The 23,661-nt window shown below is 39.2% G+C and overlaps 11 protein-coding genes across 11 annotated transcripts; 5 read left to right on the top strand and 6 right to left on the bottom strand.

The window, feature by feature from the left end:
- Nucleotides 1-125: 125 nt before the first annotated feature.
- Nucleotides 126-623, bottom strand: MOH1 (Moh1p; the record flags this gene model as incomplete). Its single annotated transcript, XM_071053275.1, has 1 exon — nucleotides 126-623. One exon carries the CDS (start codon nucleotides 621-623, stop codon nucleotides 126-128), a length of 498 nt encoding a protein of 165 aa, XP_070910683.1.
- Nucleotides 624-1,163: 540 nt separating this feature from the next.
- SEC17 (alpha-soluble NSF attachment protein SEC17) lies at nucleotides 1,164-2,045 on the bottom strand (the record flags this gene model as incomplete). Its single annotated transcript, XM_071053274.1, has 1 exon — nucleotides 1,164-2,045. The coding sequence occupies one exon, from the start codon at nucleotides 2,043-2,045 to the stop codon at nucleotides 1,164-1,166; it is 882 nt and encodes a 293-aa protein (XP_070910682.1).
- Nucleotides 2,046-2,853: 808 nt separating this feature from the next.
- On the bottom strand, nucleotides 2,854-3,807 carry DIM1 (putative dimethyladenosine transferase; the record flags this gene model as incomplete). Its single annotated transcript, XM_071053273.1, has 1 exon — nucleotides 2,854-3,807. One exon carries the CDS (start codon nucleotides 3,805-3,807, stop codon nucleotides 2,854-2,856), a length of 954 nt encoding a protein of 317 aa, XP_070910681.1.
- A 352-nt stretch (nucleotides 3,808-4,159) lies between these two features.
- On the top strand, nucleotides 4,160-5,866 carry POL4 (DNA-directed DNA polymerase IV; the record flags this gene model as incomplete). The annotated part of the gene is made up of 1 exon (XM_071053272.1): nucleotides 4,160-5,866. The coding sequence occupies one exon, from the start codon at nucleotides 4,160-4,162 to the stop codon at nucleotides 5,864-5,866; it is 1,707 nt and encodes a 568-aa protein (XP_070910680.1).
- Nucleotides 5,867-6,188: 322 nt separating this feature from the next.
- On the bottom strand, nucleotides 6,189-7,439 carry PGK1 (phosphoglycerate kinase; the record flags this gene model as incomplete). The annotated part of the gene is made up of 1 exon (XM_071053271.1): nucleotides 6,189-7,439. The coding sequence occupies one exon, from the start codon at nucleotides 7,437-7,439 to the stop codon at nucleotides 6,189-6,191; it is 1,251 nt and encodes a 416-aa protein (XP_070910679.1).
- A 937-nt stretch (nucleotides 7,440-8,376) lies between these two features.
- On the top strand, nucleotides 8,377-11,523 carry ADP1 (putative ATP-dependent permease ADP1; the record flags this gene model as incomplete). The annotated part of the gene is made up of 1 exon (XM_071053270.1): nucleotides 8,377-11,523. The coding sequence occupies one exon, from the start codon at nucleotides 8,377-8,379 to the stop codon at nucleotides 11,521-11,523; it is 3,147 nt and encodes a 1,048-aa protein (XP_070910678.1).
- Nucleotides 11,524-12,780: 1,257 nt separating this feature from the next.
- ADY2 (Ady2p) lies at nucleotides 12,781-13,842 on the top strand (the record flags this gene model as incomplete). Its single annotated transcript, XM_071053269.1, has 1 exon — nucleotides 12,781-13,842. The coding sequence occupies one exon, from the start codon at nucleotides 12,781-12,783 to the stop codon at nucleotides 13,840-13,842; it is 1,062 nt and encodes a 353-aa protein (XP_070910677.1).
- Nucleotides 13,843-14,257: 415 nt separating this feature from the next.
- RVS161 (amphiphysin-like protein RVS161) lies at nucleotides 14,258-15,055 on the top strand (the record flags this gene model as incomplete). The annotated part of the gene is made up of 1 exon (XM_071053268.1): nucleotides 14,258-15,055. One exon carries the CDS (start codon nucleotides 14,258-14,260, stop codon nucleotides 15,053-15,055), a length of 798 nt encoding a protein of 265 aa, XP_070910676.1.
- Nucleotides 15,056-15,888: 833 nt separating this feature from the next.
- SAT4 (serine/threonine protein kinase SAT4) lies at nucleotides 15,889-17,583 on the bottom strand (the record flags this gene model as incomplete). The annotated part of the gene is made up of 1 exon (XM_071053267.1): nucleotides 15,889-17,583. One exon carries the CDS (start codon nucleotides 17,581-17,583, stop codon nucleotides 15,889-15,891), a length of 1,695 nt encoding a protein of 564 aa, XP_070910675.1.
- A 571-nt stretch (nucleotides 17,584-18,154) lies between these two features.
- Nucleotides 18,155-19,024, top strand: RBP95 (RNA-binding ribosome assembly factor RBP95; the record flags this gene model as incomplete). The annotated part of the gene is made up of 1 exon (XM_071053266.1): nucleotides 18,155-19,024. One exon carries the CDS (start codon nucleotides 18,155-18,157, stop codon nucleotides 19,022-19,024), a length of 870 nt encoding a protein of 289 aa, XP_070910674.1.
- Nucleotides 19,025-19,286: 262 nt separating this feature from the next.
- Nucleotides 19,287-22,211, bottom strand: CWH43 (Cwh43p; the record flags this gene model as incomplete). The annotated part of the gene is made up of 1 exon (XM_071053265.1): nucleotides 19,287-22,211. One exon carries the CDS (start codon nucleotides 22,209-22,211, stop codon nucleotides 19,287-19,289), a length of 2,925 nt encoding a protein of 974 aa, XP_070910673.1.
- Between the last annotated feature and the right edge of the window lie 1,450 nt (nucleotides 22,212-23,661).

Raw genomic sequence — 23,661 nt, 5'->3', positions numbered from 1 at the left:
CAACAAATTCATAAGAAATAAAAATTTTAATTGCAAGTGCAAATGAGTAAGAGTTGAAATGAACTTAAAAATCGTAAAATTGAAAAGAAATTAAAAGGCAGCATAAGGGGATACAGGAAGTAGAACTATTCACATTTGCAAATGGTCTTGACCTCAAGGATAAATTTCCCTTCTTTGTAGCGCTGATCTTTACGTTCACTTTTCAGGTACTTCCAGCCGACAACACTCTTACACCAATGACACAAGATATCACAAACCACATAATCGCCAGTAAGCATGGGTCTCGTTTCCACTGTCCCTTCAAGTACATTAAGAACTTCTTCGAGCAAATACGCTGTACCAGTCTTACCCCGATACGCCTTGGAGATAACGTGCGAAGATGAAGACAAATGGGTCCGGCACCGCCGGCATCCATATGTTACAAACTCCTTCTCCTTCTCAGAAGAACTAGACGAGTCACTAGCACTGGACATGGCCCGCCGCTGCCTCAACAGCACAGGTCCAGAGTATAAACTGTTGCCAATACCATACTCATTGACATTGTAATGGTACAGCTCCAACGTTGAGGGAAATTTGTGTGACTCGTCAGGTGACTCAATATACGAAGTGTACCTAAGACCCATTTATCTCTATTTATTAGTTTATGTTTTATTAGATGTTTTTTTTTTCTTTTCTTTAGTCTATTTATGAATAGTCAATAATATAGCAAAGTATATATAACTTCTATTGGATTGAAATCCCCATTAAACAAAATACCCTATTATATATATTTAGAGCTTTATAAAAAAAAAAATAAGACCCCTTCGTTTGAAAAGTTTAGGTTATCGTAAGAAATATAAAGGGTATCCACTCCTTCACACAACCCAGACATCCAATTTCTGTAGAATTGAGAACCTTTTTACCTTTTTAAAGGTCTTCATTTCTTTTTCCCTTAGACCCTTTCCCGTTATCCTGCCTCAACCCCCATCGCAAAATACTTAACGATAAGCTCGTGATTACGTCAACTACAGATCACAAGCTCAATCAGTTGTTACGACTTGACGTGATCGTAACTTATACCTCCTCACTGTCTTACAATACCATGATCAAACTAATAGTATTTATTCGTTATTATCTAGGAGTAAGCTATTTTTAAATAAGGAAAAGTAAAACTCTATATTGTATCACAAGAGGTCATCCTCCGCTTCCGTGATAGTTTCCTTGATCTTGAGCAAGATGGTAGTCTTCCACTTGTCTAGCTTAGCGAATTTGTCAAAATCAAAGACTAGTTGGGACAGTTTCTCGCTGTCTCCTTCGTCTACGCTTTCGATTAGTCCCTGTAGCAAGTTGTACTCGCGGGACTCGCGGAAGTTAGGATCTTCCTTCATACCTTCTTGGAGTGTACGGGTAGCGGCGACGTTGTCGCCAGCAGCTAGTTGCGTTAGACCCTTCTTTAAGAAGTACTCCTTCAGCGACCACTGGCTGAGCCTGTTTCCGAGACTATTTTTTATGAGCTTGCTGTAGAGTTCTGCGGCTGGCACGTACTGGCCGTCCAGGGCCTTTAGGTCTGCGCACCGCACATAGCACTTGTTGGCAAGGGCCATGCTCTGGTCCTGCTCGTACCACTCACCAGCGGTCTCAAATGACTCGATGGCGCCTTTGTAGTCTGACAGGTCGGTTTCTTGGATTTCACCGAGGTCAAACTTGAAGTTTGCAGCACGACGGAATTGCCCCTTCTTAGTGAATAGGTTCACAGCACTCTCCAAAGAAGTAACTGCATCTGTGAACGCACCGCTGCTCTTGAAACACTTGAATGCTTCGATAAACGTGTTGGCAGCTTCGTCATCGTTGTTAGCCTTTAGTTGGTAGTCTGCAGCCTTTAGAAAACTCTCACCAGCTTTTCCAAGCTCCTTCCGTAGTCTGTAGATATTAGCAGCCTGGATACACAGCTCAGCTGCCTCCTCAAACTTGTACGCATCAGTACCTCCGTTAAAGAACTTCATAAACCCAGAGCTGGGAACACCTTTCTTCTCAGCCCTCTTCAACAATTCCACAGGATCAGACATTTTCAATTACTTATCTTGATAGGATTGATATTGTTGTATAAACTACGAAGTAATTCAATTAAAACTCTTAGTCCAATTTAAACTAATACGCTAATAAATATTAAAAACATCAATATATTCTTATTTAAAGGCAGCTCCTACAAAACTATTTACAGGGCCGGAGTCCTTAAGACATCAAAATTACGTGTCTTGTGACGTATCACGATATTCCCGAACTTTACAAACATGATATACGTTAACTCAGCAAGAAAACCCTAATCATATTTGCGACAATACACTAATAGTTATATCACAATCGTTTCCAATAACCATGGCATCATATAAGACTTGTGAGAGCCAATATAACAAATATAGCAATAGAAATTTCTCCAACAAACAAAAAAATCTCATATAACATCACAAGGACAATTGTACTCAATATAATACTAACGAAATGTGCATGTTGATTCTTGATATTATAGTTGTTAGTAGAGTAATAAAACATTTTTGATTAAAATTATTATATATTAAAATAACATTTTTATTAAAAAAATAATTTGGACGAGTCCGGAATCGAACCGAAGACCTCTCCCATGCTAAGGGAGCGCGCTACCAACTACGCCACACGCCCATAATGAATTGGTTGAAGGTTTGTTGTTTTGTGTTTGCTATGATACCTGCTATTGAATATATTGAGTTATATTGATATCTTGACTATACTTAATTATAAAGACACTTAGAGTTTATAGGTTATCTTGGTAAGTTATAATACATTAAAAAAAAAAAAAACACTAAATTTTGAAATTAATAACTATGTATATATGTGGGATTAGGAGAAGTGAATGCCGACTTGGTGGAATGCATATAGTAGTCTTAAGAAATCAGTTTGATCACACTTACCAGCTCTCTTGTCGCTGAGTTGGGTCTCCTTTAGAACAGTTTCGATTTTCTCTTTGATGAGATCTTGCATGTTAACTGTCTCGTCTATAGTTTGGTTGTTGATGGCTAGGAATGTTTTGTAGTTCTTTTCTAGAATTTCTAGTATTGTAGAAGACTTAAAGCCAGCAGAGATTGTACGGTTCTTTCTCACAAAGACGATTCTCAGAAGCCCATCCCATTCGTTGAAGTCAACTTGTGGTCTTGGGTTCTTAATCTCTATCCTGACAACACTAGACTCCACCTGTGGAGGAGGTCTGAAATTGTTTCTACCGACCTTCATGATATGTGTAACGTTGGCCCACATTTGTACATTGGCCGATAGTCTACAGTATAAAGCATCCCCTGGTCTGGCCAGAAGTCTCATCGCAAACTCTCTTTGGAACATCAGAATACTTACTCTTGGAGGTCTTGCTTGATTGATCAGTTTGAATACAAGTGGGGAAGAAATCTGGTACGGGGTGTTACTGATACAAATATCAAAGTATGGAAGTTCAGTTTTCATGAAATCTCCAAGCATTATCTCCAGCTTTTTCTCAGCTGGGGTACCGTGTACTCTCTTCGTCAACTCCGCAGCCATTCTAGGGTCCATTTCCACGGCCACAACTTTACGAGCCTGCTCCAGGATCCTCACCGTAAGATTACCAGTACCTGGACCAACTTCTAATACAATATCTGAAGGTTTGATCTGAGCCTTGTCAACAATACCTTGCGCCACCAGTGGATTCTTCAGAATATGCTGACCTAGATCAGTGTTGAACTTAAACACCGAGGTCAAGTGCTTCTCAGCAGCAACCTGCTTGTTAGTGGTAGCACCGGAATATTTCTTCTTAGCAGCCTTAGCCATATTATTATCCTATATCTTTATTTTTATTTTTTTTGTTAATTTCCTTGGTTCTTCCCTATTATAAGTTCTTCCAAGTAATTAGATACCTGTTATCCGATTTACTCAATAATAATGTACCTTTCAAATACTTCAAACTATTGTAGCTCATCGCAAATTTTTTTTTTTAATTTTTCCATTTTTTTTTTTTTTCAGATTTTTCTAATTTTTTTTCAAGCTCATCGCGATGCCCCTCCCAGAATATTTTAAATTAGCCCATAATTAAAAGTTATATTGAAATATTTGTTATGTGTGCATAGCTTAGCATTGTAGGCTAATAAATCAGAATATACTTATTTGTGCTGAACACGATGAGATGTTGTTTTCTGGTAACAAGTTTCTTATATTACCGGACCAGAATGCAGGTTCTATGAGGTTTTTATGTGACTTAATCAGGGGCAACGGAGGGATAGTGGTGAATTCTCCTCAAGACCTTGACCCTATGTGTGTAGTATTGATCAATGACACTTTTGTTGATGAGAGTGACCGGATTATTGATCGTGAGTTTTTTCTTAAGGAGTTTCGCTGGGACCCAGCTGTGGTATGGGATTTCGTTTTGGATCAAGGGTTGCCTTGCGTCAAGACGAGCGTTGTGTCACAGTGGCTAGGAAACAATGAGATGAACTTATCTGAAGAGACTCTGTTGCAGGTTTCTTTTACCCCTGAGCCTTCCACTACGGGGCTCGAAAATGTAGTTGATAGTGAAGTCGAGACGGATGTAGATGAAGTACAGATGGGCCCCGGGACCAACCCTAGCTCTCCCCCAGAGAATATCTCTGATACTATCACTGTTAAACCAGAAGCTCAATCTGGTGCGCTAGCTAAATATATTAAGGATGATGAAGTAAAGAAGAATCAGCTTCTAATACGTGCACTTGGGAAGCTTGTTAAAAAGTATGAAGTTAAGGGAGATCAGTTCAGGGCAAGAGGATATCGCCTTGCCAAGAACTCGATCGAAAAGTATCCGCATCGAGTTACATCAGGAAAGATGGCTCAAAGAGAATTAGCTAATGTTGGCGCCAGTATAGCTAGGAAAATCCAGATCCTTTTAGATACTGGAACTCTCCCGGGTCTCGATGATGGCAGCGTTGACTCGTTTGAGATGAATGTAGGCTACTTTTCTGAGTGCTACGGGATTGGTATACCTATTGCTAGAAAATGGTCGACACTGGACGTTAAATCTTTCAAGGATGCGACGAAGTTATTTCCAGAACGGTTTTATTCGGATTGGCCTATCCTCTTCGGCTGGACCTACTATGAGGATTGGTCAAGAAGAATAAAAAGAGATGAAGTTACCATCCATTTCAATATCGTTAGAGATGAACTACGACGGATTGATCCGAAATGCAGTGTGGAAATGCAAGGGAGTTACATTAGAGGTGCCAAGGACACTGGTGATGTCGATTTAATGTTTTACAAAGAAGGATGCGATGACCTCATTGATGTAACAGAGGCTATGGAGCAGGTGGCAATATCGTTGTTTAAAAAGGGTTACATAAAGTGTTTTCTCCTTCTGACATCTAAGTTAGAGACCTTATTTCGGGATACCATCTTAAAAAAATTGAGAATATGTAATATTAAACACCAGAATTATAATTTTAAGAATTCAGACAGAGGTAAAAAGCTGTTCTTTGGTGTTGAGCTTCCAGCTGGTTATCCCGAATACTCAATCAATGGAGAAAAGGGCCTGCAATTGAAGGCTGAGGATAAGTTCTTATCACAGAGTAAAAATACTGGTCATTTTTGTAGACGTCTTGACTTTTTCTGCTGTAGATGGTCTGAATTGGGTGCCGCTAGGATCCATTATACAGGCAATACTGACTATAACCGTTGGCTAAGGGTAAGAGCTATGGATCTTGGTTACAAACTAACCCAACATGGTATATTTAAGGGTAATACTTTACTTGAGAGTTTTGATGAAGAAAAAATCTTCCAGTATTTACAAGTCCCATACTTAGATCCTGTAGAAAGGAACCAAGTCAACTGGGAGAATATGGACAAAGGAAAGAAAGACGTTGACTAAAATGGTATACTTTTAAGAAACATACCAAAACACTATATAAATTTTAAGGGCCTCTAAAAAAAATTAATCATAATCCTTTCATTAAAATTATTTAATTGAGTGAGAAATCCTCGCATCAATGTACGTAAAAGAGTTGTTGTATATAAATTTAAAAGTAGTCAAAATATAAAAAAATGCCTCTCCGAGTAGTCATTGTATTCAAGTTGATAAACTAGAATGTTTTCTCTGAGTTAGAGAATGTTCTATAACAAATTTTATCATGAGTTATCAATTGATAAATAACTTCTTCGAGACTCTATTCCTGCTATATTTCGTTTTAAATTTAGTTCTTGGCAGATAGGAAAGAAACACCTGGCAATTCCTTACCTTCCAACAATTCCAAGGAAGCACCACCACCGGTGGAGACGTGGGAGATCTTGTCAGTAACACCGTACTTCTTAGCGACGGTAGCAGTGTCACCACCACCGATGATAACGGTGTTACCAGCGGAAGAGGACTTGACAACTTCGTCCAACATAGCCTTGGTACCGGCAGCGAACTTCTCGAATTCGAAGACACCTGGTGGACCGTTCCAGACGATAGTCTTAGCCTTAGCGATGGTAGCAGCGAACAACTTTCTGGATTCTGGACCGTTGTCCAACCCTTGCCAGCCAGCTGGGATACCTTCCTTGTCAGTGATGACCTTGGTGTTAGCGTCAGCGGAGAAAGCGTCAGCGATGACGAAGTCAGTTGGTAGGACAACTTCGACGTTCTTAGCCTTAGCCTTTTCCATCAACTTTGGAACGATTTCAGCACCAGCCTTGTCGAAGATGGAATCACCAATTTCGGTGTTTTCCAAAACCTTCTTGAAGGTGAAAGCCATACCACCACCGATGATGATGGAGTCGACCTTGTCCAACAAGTTGTCGATCAATTGGATCTTGTCAGCGACCTTAGCACCACCCAAGATGGCCAAGAATGGTCTGGTTGGGTTTTCCAAAGCCTTACCGAAGTATTGCAATTCCTTTTCCAATAGGAAACCGGCAGCACGTTGTGGCAAGTCGAAACCGACCATGGAGGAGTGAGCTCTGTGGGCGGTACCGAAGGCATCGTTGATGTAGACATCAGCCAAAGAGGTCAATTCCTTTCTGAACTTAGCAACATCTTCGGCGGAGGCCTTGACCTTTTGGCCGTCGACCTTTCTGGAACCTTCTTCTTCGATGTGGTATCTCAAGTTCTCCAAAAGGATGACAGAACCTGGAGCGGTAGCCTTGACAGCGGAGTCAACTTCGGCACCGACACAGTCGTTCAAGAAAGTAACTGGCTTACCCAAAAGGGATTCCAATTCCTTGGCAACTGGCTTCAAGGAGTATTTTTCGTTTCTTTCACCGTTTGGTCTACCCAAGTGAGAGGCCAAGACGACGTAACGTGGGTTGTGCTCCAAGACGTACTTGATAGTTGGCAAAGCAGCAACAATTCTTTGGTTAGAGGTGATCTTGTCACCGTCCAATGGGACGTTGAAGTCAACTCTGATGAAGACACGCTTGTCCTTCAATTCAAGGTCCTTAACAGATAGCTTAGAGGATAGAGACATTTTTCGTTTGATTGGTCTAATACGAAGAATTTTTTTTTTTCTTTTCTTATTTACTTATAAAGGATTACATTAATTTTAGGTCAATTGAATAGAATAACGACCTTTATATATAATTTTTATATCCTAAAGGGAGAGTCTCTCACTACTACCTGTACTACTAACTACTACTACCTGTACTATTACTAGTATTACCAAGTACTAACTACTACTAACTACACACCTAGGGTTACGAGTTAATACAATAACACTATGCCATTAGGTAGGCTACAAAGTACAAAGGTACAATTACAATACATCATGCGATTTCAATGAAAGAAAAAGAAAGCAATATTAATAGAAAGAGATAGAAAGCTAAAGCAAACTCAGAAAAAAAAAAGTATTGTGATGCAAGACCGTGTAAATTCATTGCAAATACCAGAAAAAGAGAGGCTGCCAGTAATTACCAGTATTGCTTTTCGGACGGGTGGGGGATGGGTTGTAAGGGGGCTTCCCTTTCCCCTTCTTCCATCTCGCTCTCTCTCTCTCAGCACCACCAACAAACTATTAGAGGCATCCCATCCACCTTACACACTAAGTGGACTCCCAGCTTTGTAGTGTGGTGTACAGCTGTTTGTTATTACCCGGATAATGTGGAATGATCTACCGTATATAGTTATGTATTTCGTTATTTTCTTTTAGGGTTTCAACGTGTTAGGGTTTTCAACGTGTTAGGGTTGTGTTATGTTAGGGCTAGTAATAGTTTAATTTTTTTATTTCAAGGGGGAAGGCGGGAGAGAGAGAGAGAGATAACTTCAGGGAAATTGGAGGGGATGGGAGGGGAGATAATATAAGGAAGGGTTATAAAAAAAAAAACCTGGGCGGTTAATTTTTTTTTAAGAATATTATTTGAAGAATTAATAGAGGATGACCAAATAATATAAAGATTAGAAAGAAAGAAATGAGAATGAGGCTGATATGGCTTTTATTTTTGTTGAGAGTAGTGGTAGGGTTTGGAGTACAAGGAAGTAAGGACGATGATAAGTGTCCGCCGTGTTTCAATTGTATGCTGCCGATATTTGAGTGTAAGCAGTTTTCAGAGTGTAATCCGAATTCGGGCCAGTGTGAGTGTCTTCCTGGGTTTGGTGGCCCAGATTGTTCGGAGCCCGTGTGTGGTGGGTTAGATATGGAGGACAAGGACAGGCCGTTGAGGTCTCCCAATGTCACGTACGGTCACGACAACTCGTGTCAGTGTGAGCCAGGCTGGGGCGGGATCAACTGTAACATGTGTCTTGAGGACTACGTGTGTGACTCGTTTATGCCCGATAGTTCTCTGAAGGGTACGTGCTATAAGAACGGGTTGATCGTGAACCAGATGTTCCAAGGTTGTGATGTTACGAACGAGAAGATCGTGCAGATCCTGAACGGGAAGAAACCACAGATCTCTTTCTCGTGTGATAAGAACACTCGTGATTGTAACTTCCAGTTCTGGATAGACCAGATTGAAAGTTTCTACTGTGGGTTGGACGACTGTACCTTCGAATACGACTTGGCACAGAATACCTCACACTACACTTGTAACAATGCCCAATGTAAGTGTATACCAGGAACCATGCTGTGTGGGCTGAAGGGCTCCATCGATATATCTGAATTCTTAACAGAGACGATTAAGGGACCAGGTGAATTGACATGTGAGATAGATACTAAGGAGTGTAAGTTCACTGAACCTTCAATGAATGACTTGATCTCAACAGTGTTTGGAGATCCTTACATCACTTTGAAGTGCCAATCCGGCGAATGTTTGCATTACAGTGAAATTCCAGGTTATAAGTCTCCTTCAAGGGACGATAATATGACCTTGAAAGGAAAACTAATATTGACATTTACTTCAGTAGTAATCCTAGCCCTAATGACTTTCGGTAGCTTCTATATCTCAAAGTCACCGCTGTTCAAAAATGGCTCTGTAAGGCTACCAAATGGTGATTCATTGTTGGTTAGCGGTGACTCGGAAACAGAAAACTTCCTTCAATCCAATAAGTTAGCTACTCTGACCTTTGAAAACATCTCTTATGATGTTCCAGCTTTGTCAAATAGTGACTCAAAGATTAAACAGAGAGTCCTAAACGAGATTTCCGGTTTCGTTAAACCAGGTGAGATTTTGGCTATCATGGGAGGTTCAGGTGCAGGTAAGACTACTCTTTTGGATATCCTGGCAATGAAAAGGAAAACTGGTGATGTTTCAGGTACCATCAGAGTAAATGGTAAAGTTATTACAAGAAAGGACTATACAAAGCTGATTGGTTTTGTGGATCAAGACGATTATTTACTGCCTACCTTGACTGTGTATGAAACAGTTTTGAATAGTGCACTGTTGAGGTTGCCACGTACCATGTCTTTTGAGGCAAAGCAGTCGAGAGTTTACCAGGTTTTAGAAGAATTGAGAATAATGGATATTAAGGATCGAATTGTTGGTAACGATTTTGAAAGAGGTATTAGTGGTGGTGAAAAGAGACGTGTCTCGATTGCTTGTGAACTAGTCACCTCCCCACTTGTTCTTTTCTTAGACGAACCAACTTCTGGTTTAGATGCTAATAATGCTAATAATGTCGTGGAGTGTCTAGTCCGTTTATCGAGAAATTATAATAGAACTTTAGTTATGTCAATCCACCAACCAAGATCAAATATATTCTATAGATTCGACAAGTTAGTTCTGTTGAGTAGAGGTGAACTCGTATATTCTGGTGAAGCATTAAGGGTGACTGAGTTCTTGAAGAATAACGGCTACAAATGTCCATCAAATTACAATATTGCGGATTACTTAATTGATATAACATTTGAGTCACCAGAGAAGAAGAACAAGAAGAGTAAGGCTAAACATATTTTGAGTGACATTCTACCTGACTTAGAAGTAGGGTCTGATATACATGGACCAGTAAGACAACCTACAGATGAGATCATTGGAAGTGATAGTAGAAACGGTTCCATAAGCGCTACACAGAATGAATGGGAGCATTTTGCTGTTCATAGGGAGGAAATTAGTACATTATTGCGCCACGAAACCGAAGATAGCTTAACTGATGATATGAACAATGCTGGAGATCGTAATACGTTAATATTGACTAGGAAATACAAGGAAGGACAATACTTCGGTGAACTAAAGTTTAACATTGAAGAAATCAAGAAAGAGGCGACCCCAACAAATGAGAATGGTAATGTCACATCTGAGACAAGCAGTGCCTCATTTGAGATTCCTAGTACATTAAAAGCAGCCTCATTCTTTGAGCAATTATCAATTCTATGTTCTAGGTCCTTCAAAAACATTTATCGTAACCCTAAATTACTACTAGGGAACTATATTTTGACAGTTCTATTGGGAACCTTCCTTGGTGTCCTATATTACAAAGTTGAAAACGATATCAGCGGGTTCCAGAACCGTATGGGACTCTTCTTTTTCATTTTAACTTATTTCGGATTTGTAACATTTACTGGATTAAGTTCTTTCTCTCTCGAGAGGATTATATTTTTGAAGGAGAGATCAAACAACTACTACTCGCCGTTAGCATATTACTGTAGTAAGATTATCAGTGATGTCTTACCATTGAGAGTGATTCCTCCTGTTATCCTTACTTTGATAGTTTATCCACTAGTTGGACTGAATATGAGAGATAACGCTTTTATTAAGTGCATCTTGATACTAATACTATTCAATCTGGCTATCTCTATGGAGATTTTGACTATCGGTATAATATTTGAGGATTTAAACAACTCGATAGTATTGAGCGTGCTAGTTCTTCTTGCGTCGTTGTTGTTCAGTGGGTTGTTTATCAATACAAAAGATATTACGAACGTAGCATTCAAGTACTTGAAGAATTTGTCTGTATTCTACTACGCTTACGAATCACTTCTTATCAACGAAGTGAAAACTTTAATGCTAAAGGAGAAGAAGTACGGCTTAAACATAGAGGTACCGGGTGCTACAATTCTAAGTACGTTTGGTTTCCAAGTGCAAAATCTGTTCTGGGATATCAAGACATTAGTGCTATTTAATGCTATTTTCCTAGTCCTCGGATACCTCGCATTGAAACTTATCGTAGTCGAACAGAAATAAGTTCGTTTTTTTGTTTCTTTTTCTTCTTCATATTAACCTTCTTATTTTCTAATATACTTAATTATTCCGAACATTTTATATTTTGTGCATTTTCAATTTAACGACTTTTAGTATTTTTACTTTTTTATTCCACTAAGAAATGACATTATAGCTTTCTAGCAATATGTGTCATTCAAAAACCGGACCAGTGGACTCCGATTTATGTACTTTCCAATGAACCATCCTACATGGATTATACTACGGACATTAATTCCTATTTTACCCTCTTTACTAGTTGAATTATCCCAGCTAGTTAAAAGTCCAGATAAGTTTCTTGGTCACGTTATCCCGAACTATCGGGAGAGCTCACCTCAGTAGAACTCGTACTTCGAACTCGAAGTTGTAGATGTCCTACGTATTGTGTAAGTATTGTGTAAGTCTTTTTTCATTAATTTGTTGGCCTATGTCTAAGGCCTTCGAGAAAGTTTTTTGTCCCCCGGCTGCCTTCCGCTCTTTCTGCAACTCTCTGTATGGGGGACTCACTGAAGAGCTTTGAGAACTAACAATACTTGGCATTAGTGTGGAGGAACGTTGTGTGTCTACTTCATTATTACTGGGAATACCGTTAGCTGAAACATCTTGTCCTATATTGTCCTTACTTACTATGCTCTTTTTGTCAAGGCACAAAGCTAAAAAAGGGGAGTATTAGTAAGACGGACCGGATCATTATCAACAGACAGAGTTTTAGTAAATAGTGAATCTTCAGTTTCTCCAGCTCCTTCTCCATGTCTATCAAAAAAAGGTTAGCGTTAGCATTTTTCTTATGTGTCTTCCTTTCCCCGGACGCAAGGGGAGGACCCCCTCAATAGCTAATTATAAATGACCTCGAGACAATGAGATCGAACGTGCGGCGTTCACATACTAATATTCGACACTTCAATGTCTCGAGGAAATTCTCTACTCCTTTATATGGATTCTCTTGTATTTTATTATCATCAATAGGAGTTTTAATGGACATTTCTCTTTCATGGCCATATATTAATAGAAGTGAACGAAAAGAAAATACACATAAAACAAAAGAGAACGTTACTGAGGAGCTGTTTTTCCTGGACATGCCAAACATCATGGAACGGTATATAACCTTAGTAAAATTACTCGACGGTCAGCCATTCATTCTTTTCCCTTTCCGTAATTGCTTGCTATTTTATATGGCAAAATCAATAATAACAACAACTTGGAATACATACTCAAAACTCATTAGCATAAACATATATAGATATGAGTTCTATACAGTCAAGTATATCGGAATCTAGCGGAACAGATGTTCCAGAAGATACTAATCCTAAGCTGCTAGTACGGCGTGATGATGAAGAAGAGAAGGACTATAGAAGACGCTCTTCGGTAATGACCAGTGCCACAGGCACCACTATAAGTGCAGTTATATCCAACGGTATATGTGCATCTTGTGGCCATAATTATGGAACCAATGGATGCACACACGTCTCTACACATAACTATGTGCCCCATGGAGCTGATCTCTCACATTCTCGCTCAGTTTATAGTAACAACGCCCAACCTTACGATGCCGATGACGTCGAGTCCAACGGTTCCCTCGGCAGGATATACACTACTAGTGATAATGAAAAGTACGTCTTCATTGGTAGGCAGAAATTCTTGGTCAATGACCTTTACGATGCCTTTGGTGGTACGCTGAATCCAGGTTTGGCTCCACCATCCGCCCACAGGTTCGGTAACCCAGCACCATTAGGTCTATCTGGGTTTGCCTTGACCACTTTTGTGTTATCTATGTTTAACGCTAAGGCACAAGGTATTACCATCCCTAACGTGGTGGTTGGTGTTGCTGCTTTCTACGGTGGCTTGGTCCAATTGATAGCTGGTATTTGGGAGCTGGCATTGGAGAATACATTTGGTGCGCTAGCACTATGTTCTTACGGTGGTTTCTGGATGAGCTTTGCAGCCATATATATTCCTTGGTTCGGTATCTTGGAGGCCTATGAAGGCCATGATAGCGAGCTTGGGAATGCATTGGGCTTTTACCTGTTAGGTTGGTCTATCTTTACGTTTGGATTGACGCTATGTACCATGAAATCAACCTTGGCATTCTTCTCGCTGTTCTTTCTGCTAGCAGTGACATTCCTTCTACTAAGTATCGGTGCATACACCGGTAAAGAGGGTGTAACAAGGGCAGGTGGAGTTCTAGGTGTAGTGGTTGCCTTCATTGCATGGTACAACGCCTACGCAGGTGTCGCCACTAAACGTAATTCATACCTCATTATCAAGGGTATATCTCTACCAACTAACGAGAAGGTCATACTATAAGAGAGACTCCCATTACTTGGACCCACTCTTGAAATGCTTACGACTAAAATTACATATCATACTACTACAGTTTTTGCCTACAAAAGCTGTACTATATAGAACATGGGATTAAATAGAGAAATCATATAGCACAAATTCAATTATTTATTACAATTAAAGAGGTAAAATGCTTTATTACACTCAGGTTATTTAAATACCAATGTACGGACAATAACGTGACCACCACATATGTTGTAATTAGATACGTATATCACGTGATCTTGTCCAAAAAAAAAGAGAAATAGGGAACATTTTGGTCTTCTCTATAAGGGCTTCATTTAGAGATGTTTAAGTGTTGTAACACAATAATGGATATATCCAAGATTGCGCTACTGAAGGTAATAGAAGGCAACACGTATAAACAACGACATAAATCATGAGTTGGGAAGGTTTTAAAAAGGCTATCAATAGGGCTGGTAACAGTGTTATTGTCAAGAGCGTCGACAAGACGTCTGACAAGGAGTTTGACATGGAGGAGAGGCGGTACAAAGTGCTGCAGAAGGCTGGTGAGCAGTTGCAGAAGGAGTCTAAAGGTTATTTAGATTCATTGCGTGCTGTTACCGCGTCTCAGGTTACGATTGCGGAGGTTATCTCCAGTTTGTACGACGATTCAAAGTATATCAGTGGTGGTGGCTACAATGTCGGTAACTACTACCTGCAAGCGGTACAAGATTTTGACACGGAGACCGTCAAACATCTGGATGGTCCATTTAGGGAGACTGTTCTAGATCCAATTACCAAGTTTGCCACATATTTCAAGGAGATAGATGAAGCCGTGAAGAAGAGAGAGCACAAGAAGAAGGACTACGAAGCCGCAAAGGCTAAAGTGAGGAGAATGATTGATAAGCCTGCTAAGGATGCGTCGAAGCTTCCAAGAGCCGAAAAGGAACTACAAGTAGCCAAGGATATTTACGAAAATCTAAACAACCAACTGAAAGTGGAACTTCCACAATTGGTGTCGTTGAGAGTCCCTTACTTCGATCCAAGTTTTGAAGCGCTGGTGAAAATTCAGCTGAGATTCTGTACGGATGGGTATACTAGACTTGCACAGATCCAACAATACCTCGATCAACAATCGAGAGATGATTATGCCAATGGTGTTCTGGATGATAAGATTGAAGATCTTCTGCATCAAATGATGGGTTTAGATATTTGTGCCCTGGGTATTAAATAGAGAAATATCACCTCTCTTATCTATTTCTTTGAGGAACATTATTGCTTGAGGTCACATCTACTGCATATAAAGATATTGATATATTCGATGTCACAATTCAATATTAGATAATTGTCTGACAAGAACTGAATATAATGATCTCCATAAAGAGGGCTCTTCTCTAAGTAACATATTTGTTTAATTATTCTTTGTATTTTTCTTTTCTTTTGAACTTCCATAATTCTAATCGCTCTTAGTTCAAGTTACAGTTTTCCTATAATACCAATTCTCTATCGTAGATAAAATAGATAGGTTTTATACTAACAAAAAGAAAAACTATTGTAAAAATGATTTTTAAATAAAACTGATTGTAATATGGAGGTTGTATGGACAACTCCCACATATACATATAGACAGAATTATAAGAGTATTAATATGGCCTGTTTAATTTTCTAGAAGAAAAGGAGACAGTGTCAGAGAAAGTAAAATCTAAGCACACTTCGGTAAAAAAAAAAACTACTATGAGATACTTTAAACTCAATCTTTTGTAGAGCTTTTGTTGTTCTTTTTCCTGCAAGAAAAAGCTTGGTTGGTGCTTTTTTATATGGCTATGGAAAGTCGTCTCGAAAAATCTATGCAGAGTCATTAAAAGATTCATTGAGGGTATTTGTATGTTCGATGCTGTTTTGAATGGGTAAATGCTGATAGGAATATATTGAGTCTTGTAATAAAAATGAGATGGTGAGCAATAACAAGGATCAATTTTCATGACTTATAAAGAAAACAAATTTATTTCACCTTATTATTTTGAAAATGTAGTGCTCTATGCTGAGATCTGGTATCAGGTGGATGATCTATTTTACGGCTATTGGCGTGCTGGTCCGAGAATGTTGAGCTGAACCTTTGGGTTGCAGTGAGGAATGTTTATCGTAACACACCTTTATTTCTCTACCCCATTCACTGTTCAATATTTGTTTACCGTTAATTCTTCTATGAGGTACAGGATCTAGCATGGAATATATCACATTTCTACACCTTGCTCTTTTCAATTTTTCTATAGGCTCATAACCAGATTTCTGTCTTCTTCCTTGCAGATACTTTTGATAGAAAACATCTTCTTTTTTAGCAGTATTCCACAGCTGTCTGCCAGTTCTCATAGCCATGTATATTACACCACAAGCCCATATATCCACAGGACGTGGATCAAATTCGTCGACAAGATATTCTTCTGGTGCAATGTAAGGGCTAGACCCGCATACACCGCCACTTAGGTGAATATCCTTTTCCCAGGCCATCTTGAAACATTCACTATTACCGAAGTCAGTGATTTTCAAGATACCTTCATGTGTCAAGATTAAGTTTTCAGGTTTTAAGTCACGGTGGCAGACACCCATCTCGTGCATGTAAACGACACCCCTGATCAACTGCTTGAAGAAACAATCGGCTTCCATGTATTCAAGCTTACCAGCGGCGATAATTAGTGTGAACAGGTCACCCCCAGCGCAATACTCCATTACCTCACAATAATCTCCATTGGCATCCTGAAATAAGTCCAGAGTGTCAACGATGTTGACATGGTGTAATGACGACGATATACAAAACTCTGATGTTAATCTCTTAGAAAATTTATCCTTTGGTTCAGAAGCTTTCCTTTTAAATTCTTTAACAGCATAAAGCTTCTCAACTTTTGGATTGTCTGGTACCTTCTTGTGACAGATTCTTACAACTCCAAAAGCTCCTTTACCAAGGATCTCTTTACAACTACCATACTTCTCTGCAAACGAAAGAGAATCGTTGTAATGTTGTGGCAGAATTAATTGGTCTCCATTAACTTTTGCGGTGTCATCCTGGTATAAAACTTTCTGGTCACCGTTGAACGCGCCACTTATGGGTCCGTTCAACGCCATTTTCCCTTCTTTATCAACTACTTGCTTCATATACCCAGCAAACAAAGACGGAGCCTGAGCGGCTGAGTTCTGAGGCGAAAACTGTTGTGTACCTGAGACCTGAGGAGATATAGGTGTGACAGGAGAGGCGATGATGTCAGGAACTGCAGACCTTGCCTCGTTTCTCAGCTTCTTCTGCGCACCATTAGGGTTATTACTCTTCATTATGTTCTTTATCATACTGGTCAGCTTTTCCTGTCTCCTAGCGTTCTTCAAATGGTGCTCGTGAGTCCCGTCCTCATGAACCATAAACCTCTGACAATGACTATGCGACACGTTGCTGGTGGTCACGGATATAGCCGTAGGGCTAGCCATGGTAGCATGAGCAGCACCAGCAGTATTACTTGGCATGCTTGCAGCCGTACTCGTTCCTACAGTTGTAGCAGTAGCGGTGTCCTCCTTTCCGGGCTCAGGAGAGGCAAGCGTAGAAGTAGAACGTGTGGCAGGAGAAGACCTGTGCTTACTGAGATCTTCAGACAGAATAGACTCAGATGAAGAGTGTACCGGCGTATGCTCCTCACGACTCTCTACATGCTTCTCCTCCTCAACTCTTTTCTTCGACCCACTCCTAAACAAACCTATCACCTTCGAAACTCCACTCATATAAATAAATAAAAAATAGTTGTTTGTTTTGTGTTGTGTGTGTGTGTGTGATAACCTTTATGTGTTTAATCCGTATCTATTAGATTTAGACTAAATCAGATATGGATGTAACAGCACACCAAACATAAGAGATGAGCATTAGGCCCTTTTGTGTATTAAGTTACTAACTTGATGAGCCCATTACGGGGAACCAACTCATTATAAATTTTATATCATACCATACGACCCGATAGAAAAAATTTTTCCATTTCGAAATTTCATTACCCGGATATTGTGTAATGGTTACCCGGTTGAATGATATGTCAGGGTAACTATTTAATATCCGGGTAATGAATATAGCGGACTTTCCCCCCGGGTAATGTTTGAAAAATTTTTTGGGAGGGGAGGATTTCCAAGCATTTTGATTTTGCGATGAGCTAGCTCATCGCAAACCCAATATATGTATGTATTATATTACATTAGCCCATTCTTTCTTTCTGTAGTCAGTTAAGCAAGAGCCTTGTTGTATGCTTTGTTATTTGCAGTTTATAATACCGAAAATACCAAAAAAAATATAAAGAAAATAACTTCAATGTCTGATCACGTACCGGCTTGGAAAAGGTTTGCTATTAAGAGGAGTGCGCAGGAGAGCACCTCGGGAGCGGATGTAGATGCTGATCCCTTGAATGTTACTACGCATTTGGCTACTGGGTCGCTTACGAAGAAGCAGAAACGGTCTATCATAAATGGTGACGATGGGGCCAAGGACACAACAAAGAAAGAGAAGAAGAAGAATGGTAATAAGAAGAAGGAGAAGTTGTCACGAGAGGAAAGAGAGACTAAGAGACAGAAGGTGTTGAAGGATCAGCTAAGGTATCTAATTGAGTTTTACTTGAGGGACATGGACCACCTGCCTGAACCACTTTATGAATTGGAAAGCGTACGATCAAACTATTCTGATGAAGACATTAAAGGTCGTCAAAACGGAGAGACTGCTGTTGTGGATGTATGGAAGTTCTCTAAGCAGAAGCAGAACTGGCTATTGAAGCATTTCCACAGCGTGGACGAGATTCCAATACAATACGATACTCTTCTGGTACAGTACTTCAAGGATATGAAGGGTAGATCTAAGGCTGAGCTTGCTAAGACATGTAATGAGAAACTGGAGTCCTGGAATCAATACTTACAGGATCAAGAAGAAAAAATGGCTAGAATAATCAATGATGATAAGGCTGGGGAAAAGAAGGAGGAGGATGAAGAGAAAAAGGGTGACGAGTCTCAGGATGAAACCAAAAGTGAGGACAAAAAAGAAGAAGAGGTTGAGCTGATCATGCCAAACAAAGAAATTATCGCAAGATCATATAAGCTATTAAAATCTTGGAAGGACAACAGATCTAAAGATGAACCTGAATTAGAGGTAGTTGAATTGTATAAGTTTCCAGAAGAAGAGCTACAGTCATAACAACCTGTATTCAAAAATTGATACCCTTTTGTCATTCTGTTAATTTAACCTCGGACGTTACTTTATTATTATTTTCTATATATACAACATTTTATTTAATATTGGGGCATATGTATCATTATAAAACTTTTTTTAATACTCATTATGTTCGATGGTATGGAAAATAATGACATTTAAAAAATTAAGCAAGGAAAACCTTTTTCTTACAATTGATATTCAATTTAATGAATTCCAAGAACGTGAATATTCATTTGATAGGAAATTATTCCTCACTTCTTTCTTCCTCGTCCTTCTTGAATCCGTAATAACGAGGCTTTTCAAAAACATGATAGAAGTGGCCTCTCTCGCCTTCGCCATCAAACATGGATGGGAACTTGAAAGCATCATCTTCAATTTCTTCAACAAATTCATCAGTATAGATAGAATCCTTGACCTCGGCTAGTTCCCTTTCATTCAAAACTTGAAATTTACCTACTTGTAATTCGGTATCAGTAATTGTACCCCTTGAAACTCTAGCGTAACCGGTACGTTTGATATTCTTGTATAAAATATATTCACACCATCTGTCATCATCGCTAGGGTCAATATCGTGCATACCAGAAGTCTCGCTAACGTATGTGTTATAATTACCTTCTAATGGGTCGACAACCAAATAACTTAGCAAAAATGTTGGACGATTGGTAGAGCCCATCAGCTTGGCAAGGTAGTCACTTTGTAATCTTCTATCTTCTTCGTCTTCTTCTTGACCACTATGGAAGACAATAACATCAACCAAAAGATCGTCGTACGTTTTCAAAGTGGCATGAATAGCAGGTGCTAATTCACCAACTGGTGATGGCAACAGGTGATGAGTAGAGTTCAAGATTGGGAACTTTGATAGCAAAACACAACCCCATGTATGCTTGTTTGGTCCTGGACCAAAATCGGCATACATGTTCAATTCGTGAGCCATTTTGCTGGTCAAGTCCCTGTTTCCCATTGTGATACGTTGAGTATCCGTTTCAAGAAGACCGACAACATCAATTTCTAGATCCTTAATTAGCTCAATCATGCGTTCCTCAGAGGCCCACATATCATTGTCTAGACCAAAATGAATTGTCCAGATACCTGCTGTAATCAATTTTTGATCAGGATGGTAAGGAGCTGGCACACCAGTAGGCCTTAGCTCATAAGTGAAGTAACCAGTTAAAATGGAAGCACCAAAGGCAAATATTGTCAAGTAACTGGCAAATCTCTTTGATAAGGAGACCTTCTTTGGCAAGAATGAGTATCCACTAATAGATAAAGCACCTAGTGCAACAAGAGCAGAGGCTATTGACAACACCACTTCAATTCTTTCTCTAAGAACCCAACCAAATGGCACAAAAGCATAAGCTACAACCCAAACATGAGCAAGGATACCAATAACATGGATAAAGAAAGCCAGAGTGAAAACCCAGATACTTCCGACATATCCCAATGCTGAGATATAAGTTGGAATGAACCACATGATTGAGGCTGCGTAGATCAATCCGCCGAAGATATATTTATTCCAGCCAGTTATGCTTTTCGTGGCTAACACAGAAGTCCCTACAAACAATGCGGTGCATGGGATGGCTGGCTTATTAATAAACTTGATAGAAGTTAGAGATCCAACTAGCATGGTAATACATGTTACCATACCCCATGGCCAGGCAAGTGGACCCTGGTTTTTTTCAGAATAACCTTCCCAAGCCCAGTAAATTAATGTTGAAGAATCGGTTAAGAGTTGATGGATACTAAAGATTAAACCACCGAAACCTAGAGCAAACATAAACTTAGCAAAAAAGTTAGCCTTTACCTTCTTTTCTTCGAATTGGAAATGGTTACAGTTAATATAAGGGTAAATCATACCTAGAATAGTGACAGCCACTAAAGCTGTTTTGTTGTAGCCACCATTATCTTCATTCATAATAGCCCAAGTTGGATTATTACTAAAGAAACCCATCTTGACTATGACGCTAAATACTAAACCTAATGACCAGCATATAGCAAATGATAGATTCATCTGTGCATTCGTTAATTTTCTCAAGTATTGAGCAAAAGTTGCCATAGTGAAAGCGGTTCCGACACAGACAGAAATTAACCTAGACTCAGGAGTTCCAACTAAGTATGCACCAATTGCGATCAAACCACTCAACAGAGCACCATATTGGGTCATAGCGAATGGCACATATGGTATAGCCAGGATGATAGGACCCATAAAACCAAGAATAGCAGCTTCATAACCAGAGATACCCATATACCACAATGGGAAATGCCAAACACTACAGGTCAAGTTAGTCAAGTTGGACCAGAAGATAAAAGATTCAAAAACATTCAAAGACATGTAAACAATAGAATCGTAGGTATAGTATTCCTTTCTTACTTTAGCTTCCTGTTCTTCATCTTGCTTGATTAATTCATCTAATTCAATTTCCTTCTCAATGGGTCTTAACTTCTTCTCGGGTTCAAATTCGACAACAGTCTCGGTAATCTCATCTTGTTGTTCAGAGTTGACAATTTGGAAGAACCACTTACCAGTTTCATTGTGATCATGCTTTAGAGTATAGGTCAACTTCTTGAAGTCCTTATAAGCCAGCGCATCGAAAGCGATATCCAAGATGATGAGGGACCATTCGAAGTAAGCGTAGATAGAGTAAGCCCCAGCAACCTCATGGACTTGATGCTGAATATACCAGTATACCATTGGCACAATGGTAGAAAAGAAAGTTACACCAGTGATTATCTTCGCTTTCTTGTATTGAGACTTGTATGCAGATAAGATATACCATGGAATAGTTAAGACGATATAGGCAATCATAAAGATATCATGAATGTCATGATCATCGGTACTGGTGATATAAACCCAGCCACCGCAAGTGACAGTTCTAGCGGCACCTACAAGAAACATGGACAAAGAGCCATTCATGTAGTAATGAGATAACAGTAGCAAAAATCTAGGGAAGGCAGTTAGAGCTATCAAAATTTGGAAAATTGATCTTTCAGGGTACCTGTCACCAATAGTGGCAGATACACTAGGGAACCACTCCTCAGGATAACCATAATAGGCATTCTCTACAATCTTGTAGAAATGTAGTTTATAACCAGTGACCAGAGCTGCCAAAAAGGCAGAAGCAGCACATATAGTATGGGCAACCACAATGATTTTAGCGTTAATTTTCACCATTCCCACGAAACACAAGACAATTTTGTTTTTATTTTTTAATAAAAGAGTAAACCTCTACTCCAGACAAGAAACGATACCCTATTTTCTTCTTAAAATAGATATCTGTTGTTCCTCCCACTAGAAGTCAATAACAGCACCCTTGTTGTTGTTTTTACCTGTTATCTTCTGTCCTATAATCAAAATGACTGAATTCCTTGGAACTTAGGGGTCTTGGAAAGATTGAGAACTTACTAGCTACTGTAGTCACAGCATCAACAATACAGAAATCAATATATATTTTAAAGGTACCCTCATCGCCTCGCCTATGCTCAAAATTCTGGTTGCCTGATGGACCGCGCATTGAAAGGGAAAATTAAATCACATGGATATATCGTGAACTATTATATGTAACTAATAGTAAATTAATTACATATTGCTTGGAATACTCTTTAGAGTCCATCATATAATCATCACCAATACGTATTTCCTTCAAAAGAATACAACAATCAAATAATGTCATTTATCACTCTTTGCTTCAACAGTTATAAATCATTTTTTATTTGTTTGATATGGAGCTGTTGCACTTATTTATGTCATGGTATAGTCACAAAACATTAATAATACAGCATCTCAGATAATAATTTGATATACTTCATTAAGCACAATTCCTTGCACTATATTTTTATTCAACTGATAGATGAACTAAAATAGTAAAGCTGAGACAAATTAAAGCATAATTAACAAATAAAATAGGATAACTTTTTATGTTCTCCTGTAATAAAACTACATCCTCTTGTCGGATCATCAACGTATTTAATAAGCCTTGTTGGCGCAATCGGTAGCGCGTATGACTCTTAATCATAAGGTTAGGGGTTCGAGCCCCCTACAGGGCTTATTTCGTTTTCTTTTTAAATTTTTTGGACTTTATCAAATCACGTGATACATACAGATGACTGTATATAACACATGAGGCCTTTGCTAGACAAGCTATTTAGCCCTGATAATATGTTAGTTATAGCCTTCTTAGTCTTCTATAACGCTGAATCGATACTGAGGGCAACATGATTACTACCAATGGTATGTTCATCCTCGATGATATCGAGGGACATGGTGACTCACAGAAATATAGTGGTATTCCTGGTGGTGCTGGGGCATATGCTGCCCTAGGAGCAGCAATATGTAGTATAGAGAACAGTGATTTCCATTGGATTGTTGATGAAGGGTATGATTTCCCAGAGGAGGTGAGGAGGCAATTACAAAATTGGCCTGTAGCAACTCATTTTAGGGTTAATGAAGGGGAGACAACAAGAGGGTTGAACTACTATCCTAACAAGAACGACAAAAATAAGGACCAAGATCTTCGATTGTTCAAATTTTTAACTCCAAAGATACAGATCAACGTCAAAGATTGGGTAGACATCTACGGGTTCAAACTAGTCAAGAACAAATTAAGCTGCATACATCTGGTCTG

The sequence above is a fragment of the Nakaseomyces bracarensis genome (assembly GCF_045282275.1).
Source record: "Nakaseomyces bracarensis strain CBM3 chromosome Unknown Scaff11_0, whole genome shotgun sequence".
Classification (NCBI taxonomy): domain Eukaryota; kingdom Fungi; phylum Ascomycota; class Saccharomycetes; order Saccharomycetales; family Saccharomycetaceae; genus Nakaseomyces; species Nakaseomyces bracarensis.
Note: the sequence above shows the minus strand (reverse complement) of the source record. Positions and strands in the feature narration are given on the sequence as shown.